The 9,732-nt window shown below is 36.9% G+C and overlaps 1 protein-coding gene across 1 annotated transcript in view; it reads right to left on the bottom strand.

Moving 5' to 3' along the window:
* The window catches only part of LOC110030791 (pentatricopeptide repeat-containing protein At5g66500, mitochondrial-like), a 14,568-nt gene extending 8,995 nt beyond the window's left edge, over window positions 1-5,573 (bottom strand). Inside the window, exon 1 of the mRNA XM_020733710.1 lies at window positions 4,719-5,573. Within this exon, the coding sequence (XP_020589369.1) occupies window positions 4,719-5,549 (831 nt within the window). The 5' untranslated portion in view covers window positions 5,550-5,573. The remainder of the gene's footprint in view (window positions 1-4,718) is intronic.
* Window positions 5,574-9,732: the final 4,159 nt, after the last annotated feature.

The following is a 9,732-nucleotide window of genomic DNA, read 5'->3' as shown; positions in this document are numbered from 1 at the left end:
CGCTGAAACATTGGGCCCACCCGACTCAAGGGTTGGTCGGCCCAAGTGGCCGACCGCTTCAATGGTTGACCGACCCAAGAGGCTGACCGGTTCAATAGTTGGTCGACCCAAGCAGTCAGACAATTCAAAGGTTGACAATCCCAAGCGGCGGCCAATTCAACAATTGGCAGGCCCAAGCAGCCAGACGGTTCAACGATTGGTCGACCCAAGTGGCTGGCGGGTTTGTAGGTGGTCGACCCATGGTTGGCCGACCAACAAGAGTTGTAGCAGGCCATCGGTTGGTCAACCGGTTTTTCGGGTGGTCGGCTCGAGTGGTCAACCTAACGTCTACGTGGTCCTTGGGGCATCTTTGACGGTGGCAATTCTTCCAGCTTTGCAAGACCTATTTCCGGCTATACAATATATACATACATACGTACATATACATATATATGATCATTTACGTGACTGCTGGTATGAGTTCAATATGATTAAAAAAATATATCAAAAATGACTAAGAGGGAGAGTTTGATATGAGAGATAATTATGTTGACAAGATTAATGAAAAATATTACATGCAATGGACACAACATTTGGACGACAATTCAGACGCAGATACGTTGCAGTATCACAAGACATTTCAGACAGACCGTGGTCCGAACGTGTAATCCCTAAACGTAATATTTTCTTCACAACTAGTGATAACAACAACATTCACTTACAATAGAAGGGAAATTTAACTTTTTATCCCCCCTAATGTCTATTTGCAAAAATATCCCATTTACATATTTATTTTGACAAATATCTTCCAATATATAGTTTGAACAAAAATATCCCAACTGAGACATAACTTTGTGCATTTGCAATATGCTCATTAAATTTATAAATCTTTCAATTCGCACAAAAGTTCAAATCAAGCTCAAATCTTAAATCAAATCAATTTTGAAGGACTTAAAACTCTAACGATAAGTTTAAAACTTTCATCCCTCAAATGGATGAATATATAAAGATACTTGTCTAAATAAGCATATTATGAGGAATTAAAAAGAAAATTAACTTTTCTCTAGTAAAAATGAAGGAGAATTTTAGATTATCTTTAATTTTTCAAAAAGAACCTATAAAAAAAAAGTTCTCACAAATTTGTTGCCTATTTCAGTTCTTGAGACAAGGCTTCCACGTAATTGATTTAGAAGGTATAACCACCAAACACTCTTTAAACAGCTCCAGGGATGATTCAGTAATCAATCAAATCTATCAAAATTGCAAAAGCAGTCATGGGATACTATTAATTGCATGTTTCAATAAAGATGCAATTACATACAGGCCACACAATTCCTATATATTAACATATCCAAAATGTACATTTTCATATTTACGTACATAACAATTAAATGTTTCACATTACATCAAAATACACTTCTATTAACTTTTTAAAAGTGAAATATACCTTTTCATGCTTGAGTTTGACATCAAAATATTCTAAATTTAAATATCAAACTTAAAAGTGTATGTAACAATATTAGGAGGCACGGAGAGTACATTATACATACTTATAATAAATTAAATAAAAAAGAAATAAATAAAAATATCCTAAATTTATAAGGATGAAAAAATGATGATATTTAAAAATGGAAAAAAATGATTTCCATATTAGTGATAAATCAAAATAGAAAGTAAAGAAAAAGTAATATGAAAAATATTAAGTATAATAAAAAATAATAAGTAATCAAAACTGGACAAAATAGAAGAAAATGAATATCAATGATTTTTAAGATTAACAACAATTATGTAGTACATCATAAATCATCAAAATCTTACATTTTATCATACATGTTATTATTTATTGAATTCAAATTTAATTTTTTAAGAACACACATGTGGGATACACGTGTCCGAAGTTTTTTATTATTTTTAATGTGTCACATGCGTGTCTGCATGCCTATTTGTAGTGAAGTTTGAGTGCAACGTAGGTTACAAGTCATAATACTTTCATACTTTTTCACCCACCCGAGTCGAAGCAAAGCTCATGATTAAACAATCCATGGCAATAAAGATCCTCTTATTTAAGTTGAAGTAGAGTGAGTGAGGGAAATTTGAAACTAGAGGAGCCTTTAACAGTGTTGCCATAAAGACGATTTTAAAAGCAAGTTTCTTGGTGCCAACTTTCTACAAAGATGTTTTGAAATATGATCATCAACTTCATCAATAATTAGGATCAATGTTCATACTTGCATGCACTGAGTTGGTCGTTTTCTTCGGGCTAACAAGCGCAGATCCCACAAGTTTTGATTCCATTAAAAGGCCTAAAGTTGGCACCAATAGCAAAAATAATTTAGAGGAACAACATCTATCGTGTTGAAAATTCAAATCTAATCATTATTTTGTTCCCCTAATTCTTGGTCGTTCGGTTTCCTCGATTCTTGACGAGACTTGAAGGCAGGAAAAACATAACCCCAATGTGCCAGGATCAAGACAAGAAACCACAGAGTAGAAGGCCACTAGAATTGATGATTAACTTAGAAGTGATCAAACATTTTTTAATCCAATGCAGGAAGGGAGCATAGCTATAGGGCGAAGACATGGAGATCAAATGTATGGACTTCTTTTAATGGCTTCTACACGAAAGGATGCAAAAAATTTAACAAATTTCTATGGAATGGACTGTCTTATTAGTTGTTATGTTGCAAAATTAGGTAACTACTAAGAAGATTTGTAATTTATAGTTAGAGAGTGAGGAGGTGATTATCTTCAATAAGGAAAATATATGTCTTTCTTGACTTGAGGCCCTCCTTAGGTTACTTCTTTGGTTTTGACAGTTTGCAAGTGTCCTTCGGCTAAAGAAATAAACTGTTGCCCTTATCCTCTTTATTTTCACTCCTGTTGAGAAATTATGGCAAGGAAATGCAAATCAAGATCAAACACATGGATTTAACGAGGTTCAGCAAAATGCTTAAGTCCTCGGAAGCGAATAGCGGCGGCGGCTTTTTCAATGTCATGAAAAACAGTACATATCCTTTAGGGTTACAAATACAACGTATATATATAACCCTAGTATACAATATGTAATTACATAATTACCCATGTACCATACCGCGGAGCCGTTGCCCATGCATCACCAACCCACTTAATGCAACTCTCCCGATTTGGCAAATGCTTCCGCTCCACTCCGCTGGCTCGCTCTGTTCCGCTCCAGCATATGTCCCTCATCTGGTATGAGTCATACCTAACAACTCCTAAATAAAGTAGGACTGGTATTGGAGTGAAGGCACAAGTGTTTTTAAAGGGACCATATCATCATGCATATGCCTTTAGAGTTAGCTTTAGGTTTGACCGTCTTCTTATCTTTTGAGTGACTAAGCAGCATTCTCAATAGTTGGCACTAGAGCACTCAATATAAAAATTGCATGAGTTACTCTACCATGAAGTCCTTAACAAATTTACAGAACTTGATTTTATAAACTGTGACGCATCTCTATTCAAGTAAAACTCTATCCCACCTTTGGTGCACCACATACATTGTTGCAAGCTAAAGGGAATTTTATAACACTCAAGAGTAAATGTTAGAAGGTTGCTAATTTAGAACTCTAAAACAATTATTTTAAGAGCAAAAATAATACTCACAAAACATCCAATATCTTGTGAAAATTGCATCCCATTTATCTATTGTCCTAAAAGAATAGTACCGACGCGAGATCAATAACAAGCACAAAATGCAAAACATCAACAAAATGTGCCCCACGTACTTGCTATTAAGCTATCAATATCTTACGCTGTCTTTCATTTATTTTCCTTGTAAAAAATATTTACCAATATTCTTTTTCCCTAGAAAATACTGCAGAAATATGGTGACAAAAAAGATTCAAAAAATTATAGTGAAGACTAAAATATTATCTCAATGAGAGATGGTAAGACTCTTAACAGATTACAAATGGATTAACCATGTCTACAACTATGGAACAACTCTAGCTCTAATTCAAGGTAGCAAATTGAACTTGACTACTACCCAATTCCTTTTTGAGCCCTCTTCTAATCATTGTCTTCCTCAAATCCTCAACTCCCTCCCACTTCCCAAAAGCTCCATAAAAATTAGAAACCTGTATATAGCTGCTAGGATTATCTGGATCCAACTCAAGCATATACATAGCAACAACCTCTCCTCTCCTAAAATCCATGCTAACTCTGCAGGCATTCAGCATAGCCACACAGACTGGACTTGTAAATTTTTTATATGATCCATGGAAACTACAAAACAAATCCCATGCTTCTTCAACCCTGCCCGCCCGCCCTAGAAGATCTATCAAACAAGCATAATGTGCCGAACTTGGGGCAACAACATGCTTATCCTTCATCAAAAAGAAGCATTCCTTGGCTTCATCTACCAGACCAGAATGGCTACAAGCAGACAGAACTGAGAGAAATGTCACAGAATTTGGAGAAATATTACTAGAAGTTTTCTCCTTCACCATCCTCTTAAACAAACTTAAAGCTTCAACTCCTCTACCATGGATTCCATAAGCATCAATAATACTTGTCCAAGCAATCACATTTCTCTCTCCAATCCAATCGAATAGAAGGAGCGCAACGTTTAAATTTCCACACTTTCCATACATGTTTATGAGCGCATTACATAGAATGGTATCAAAATCAAATCCATACCGGAGTATTACACAGTGTATCTCCCTCCCATAGAACAAGTTCAAAGATTCTGCACAAGCGGTTAGAGCAGAAGTAAGAAATACCTCATTCAGCGGTTTCATCTCCATCAGCAAAGCAAAAACCTCTTGAAAGCAGCCATTTATAACACAAGCGTTGGCCAGAGCATTGCAAATAGCAGAATCCTTGGGGCATTGCAGTCTTTTAAAGACCTCAATGGCCACATGAACCTGCGCACAACTCGAATAGAAGTCTATGAGCGTGGTAGCCATTACAAGGGAACCATAGCCTGTGATAGTAACCCAAGCATGAATCTGCTTCCCCTGCCTAAGCGCTCGCAAAGCTGAAAAAGCTTTCAACAGCGAGCACAACGTAAAGCCGTTGAAGGAAATCCCACTGCCCACCATAGATCGAAAGGAATCCACAGCATTAACAGCTAGGTCGTGCATGACAAGGGATGAGAGAAGAGCATTCCAAGCGACGACATCTCTTGTAGGCATTTCGTCAAACAAAAACAGGGCGTCTTCAATCCGGCTGATGTTAGAGTACAAATCGAGAAGAGCAGTAGCAGTTATTGGCGAGGAGAGGCACCCTGTTTTCGCCATTAGGGCATGCAATTGTCGTCCAAGAGAAGAACAGCAGGTGGAAGAAGCAGAGAGAACAGGAGGAAAGGAGTAGGAGTCGAGAGGAATACCAAAAGCGCGCATTTTTTGAAAGAGGACGAGAGCAGAGGTAGGGTTGCCGGCGCGGACGTGAGAGGAGAGGAGAGTGTTGAGGAAGTAAGGGTTGCAATCCCATTGCGGCATTTGGTCGAGCAGGTGAAAGGTGGAGAGGCATTGATGTGAACTAAGACGAGTCTGAGCAGGAAGAGAGGAAATGAGACGTGAGAGGCGAATGTTGTGGAGAGAAATTTTCATTCAGCTTTTGATCACGTCAGCGGTTAGCGCAATTTTTAAGATGAGTTTGTTTCTTTTTTATGGGAAATTTTATACATTCCACTTTACTTTTATTATCAATTTATAAATCAAACAGCTAAAATCGGAGATTTACATTTACAATATTTTGATATTATAAATCCATACATGAAAATATGTATTTTATTCTTAAGAAATTAACAATGGTGGTGCTACATGTCAAAAAAAATTACGACAATAGAGTAATAATTTGGCGTCAAAGGGTCTTTTTGGAGTAGCTGCAACTTTTTTAAGAAACGGCTGTGAAGCTGCTGAAGAAGAAGTCATTGTTCAAAAAATTATGGTGGTTATTATCATTTTTTTTTTGAATAAGTCAAACCGTAGCTTTGTGGCAATCACTGCAGGTAGTCAGGTATGGTAGGAAAATGCAGTTTTTTTGAGAACGCTGACAAAAAACAGTTTTATTGAATAGGAAAAACTGTAGTGCGGCGTCACAGCGCCACCGCACCGTCGCTCCTAAATGCACCTAAGATTTGGAATAAAAATCCAACACATACAGAAATAAAAGAGAAGCAAGAGAAGTCACAAACTTTTTATGCGGAAAACTTTGAAAAATGAAATCATGAGATCTAGCCCAAGTGCAATAACTCGCCATGTAATTGTGAGTACATAAACTCATTATTCACTTGAATTAGAGAAGATGAAATTACAAAGTTTATGTACAATTCTAGTTTTGCAATAATAGTTATAACAGGTCATATAGTCCGTTGCCGATTACTATGAAAGTAGTAGCCCGACAAGAATGTTGTAGGCGGTGGTTATAACACCAGCTTGTCATAGATATCATAATTGAATGTCATGTTAGTAGTTGGTCATTGAAGTTGTAAATGATTGCTTAAAAAGTATTTGTTGGTCACAGAGGTCCTAATAGGAAGTTATAGGATTTATGTGCAACATAGACTGTAGTTAGTCACATAAGTCATGATGGTGAGCTGCAATAATGTTCATGGGACCACAAAGAACAGAGTTGGGATTTGTGTGACTTGTGAGTCATGTTGGTCGCAATTGGTCACATAGGTCGTAGTGGTAAGCTGCAATAATTTTCATTGGCTAAATAAGTCGAATTTGAGAGTAGTGTGAGTTGTGAGCCACATAGATTCTAGTGATGAGCAACAATAACATCTGTAAGCCATAGAGGAGGAAGTTAAGAGTTGTATTAGTTGTGGACAATGTAGGTTGTAGTTGGTCACGTAAGTTGTAAAGGTGAGGTGTGATAACATTTGTAAATCAGAGAGGTCGAGGTTGGGAGTTGGACAAATAGAGAATCACATAGGTCATAGTTGGTAACGTAGGTCGTAGTGATGAGCTGTGAAAGCATTCTTAGATGGTAGTTGAGAGTTACACAAGTTGTGGATCATATAGGTCATAGTTGGGCACATGTGTAGTGATGGGGGAGTTGTAGTAGTGTTAGTTGGTCGCCAATACTATAGTAAGGGGTTGCAGTTGCGGTGAACTAGAACGACTCAATCCAATATCATAGTGATCAAAAGTGACGGCACCTCAATGCATTGAATCCCAAGTTTTAGTTCCTTGCCTTATGCTTAAGTACAAACTAGAAAGATGTTAAGAGCTCCACCCAAGTTGCATGTCTCTCATTCAGTTTGCTCTGGTTTAAGAATTTCAAGGCTTCATGGTCCCAGAACAATGTGAACTCGCTCATCAGTAGTTAATGGCTTCAGTGCTCAAGAGCTCCCAATAACATAAAACTCATTGTCGTATGTCGAGTATTTTCTCCTTGAATCAGCATTGCTCATATCCTCACACTGGATGCATCACACTCTACCTCAAACAGCTAGTAAATTTTATTAATGCCAAGATTGGTGCCCAGATCATCTTCTTCTAGAGTGCCTTGTAAATATTTCGGTTTGCCTCTCTCCACTGAAATTTCTCTCTTTTCAAAAGCTCTATCAGAGGGGTGGTGATGTTTGTGAAGTTTCTGATAAATCACTTGTAAAATGACGCTAGTACCAGAAACTGTCGTAGCTCGATGAAAGATTGTGATGTGATTCAGCTCACACTGACCTCAATCTTTGTAGGATCCATCTAAATGCATGCACTATACATGATAAAACCAAAAAAAGGATACATAAGATGTCATAAAATGGCACTTCTTTGGATGGGCATATAGTTTCTCTCTCGCAATACCTCGAATACCACCCTAAATTACAATAAGTGTTGATCTTCAGATTGGTTGTATATCATGATGTCGTTTAAGTATACCACCATAAACTTCTCAATGAGATCCCGAAATACCTGATTCATCAACCTCAATCAAGTGATTGAAGCATTTAAGAATCTAAAGAGCATAATTGTGCATTAATTTAAACCAACTCGTGTCGTGAGAGCAATCTTCCACTCGTCTACTCAACTCATCCAGATCAGGTGATACACACTGCCTAAGTCAATCTTGAAAAAGATGGTGATTCCAGAGGTATGGGAAACTAATACTTGTTGGTGATCTTGTTAATGACCATCTTATCAATGCACATACACTAAAAAACTTCCTTCTTCGGAACCATCAGGATTGAGAAAGCACACAGATTGGTACTCTCTTAAACTAATCCTCTTGTGAAGAGATCTTGTACTTGTCGTTGCAACTTCTCATACTCTGTTGGTCTCAATCTATATGTAGTATGGTTTGGAAACACTAATTCTGGCATGAGGTTTATGGCGTGTTGAATGTCTCTCAGTGATGGAAGCTCATTAGAAGAGTGTTGGTCATCAAATCCTTTTGGTCAAGTGGTAGTGGTTGTAGAGGTGTTGGTATCTCACTCTCTTCCTTAGTTCCCTCTAGTAAGACCATTATTTCTGCCACAAAAGCATCCCAAACTGACTAGATTAAGGTGGACCTTGAGACCAATGCCTCCACTGTATCTCCTACACCTCTCGCAGTCATAACTAGTAACAACACAATGTGTTCCCTAGTCTTTTTAAGAGAGTGGGTTTTCTTCAAGCAGTGTGCTAAGTCTTACAGTAGAATTGTCAAGGCCCCCAAATAAAATATGATACACTTCCATCAAAACTACATCGCACCACACTTTCTCCTTTAACCGATTTCTAATTAAAAATTCTACCAAGCACCACTGATCTACATGCATCTCGTTTCTCCTCAACAACTAGGTAAGGGGATATGAATGAAAATATTTATGTGTGGTCAATCCCAATTTCTTCAACAACAATGTGGACACCATATTTTCACAACTCCCATAGTCGATAATTAAACTAAATACCTTGTTATTTACCATACACGGTACAAAATATATTATGCCTCAATCATGACTAATCTCTTACTTTAGAACCCTTTGTATGACAAACATCTCTCCCTTTTCACCCTGAAGCTGAAATTCTTCCTTTAGACTATCATCAAACTTCCCATCCTCCACCTCCCTGACAAGACCCTGATATGTGAATGAGATACTGATCTCGATTGTTTATATGCAACAGTATAACAGTGACTTTAATTATAATTTCCACTTATATTTTCTTACTTTGCAACGGAACAAAAAACTTGATCCTAAAGAAAATAAAAATTTAACTCTTTAATTTATATATTGGGATACTACGCAAGTATACGTATCATTATCAAGTAATATATGACTTTTTGATTAAGACCTGAATATCGAACTCACAGGGAAATTATGCAATATGCACTTAACCGTGAGAATGTAGCACTTAGGCGCTAGTGCATGATTTTTGATGCAATATGCACTTAACCGTGAGAATGTAGCACTTAGGCACCAGTGCATGATTTTTGATATTTCTGAACTTAAGTAAAATGCACTATAACGCACTATTAGCCTAATTATAACACCCCTAAATAGTTTCATAACACTAAATGACTATTTTCATCTCCTACAACTCTCCTCTCTCTCAAAATTCTCCCATATAACTCAATTCAATTTGAGATAAAAATAACACTAATTTTCACAAAAATAAACATAAACATTCATTCACAAACTAGTACAAGTGCATATAACACTTATTTCTCACTCCAAATAGTCTCGGATGAGAAAATCTTCTAATTGCAAATACTTAACAAACTTAAACAATTAAACGCATAAAAGTCATAAACACGAAAAACAAACACTAACATGTAAACACAATGACTCCTAACAAACAAACTTAA

Source organism: Phalaenopsis equestris, unplaced genomic scaffold (genome assembly GCF_001263595.1).
Source record: "Phalaenopsis equestris unplaced genomic scaffold, ASM126359v1 Scaffold000761, whole genome shotgun sequence".
In the NCBI taxonomy this organism is placed as follows: Eukaryota; Viridiplantae; Streptophyta; class Magnoliopsida; order Asparagales; family Orchidaceae; genus Phalaenopsis; species Phalaenopsis equestris.
This window is presented reverse-complemented; position numbering and strand designations above follow the sequence as displayed.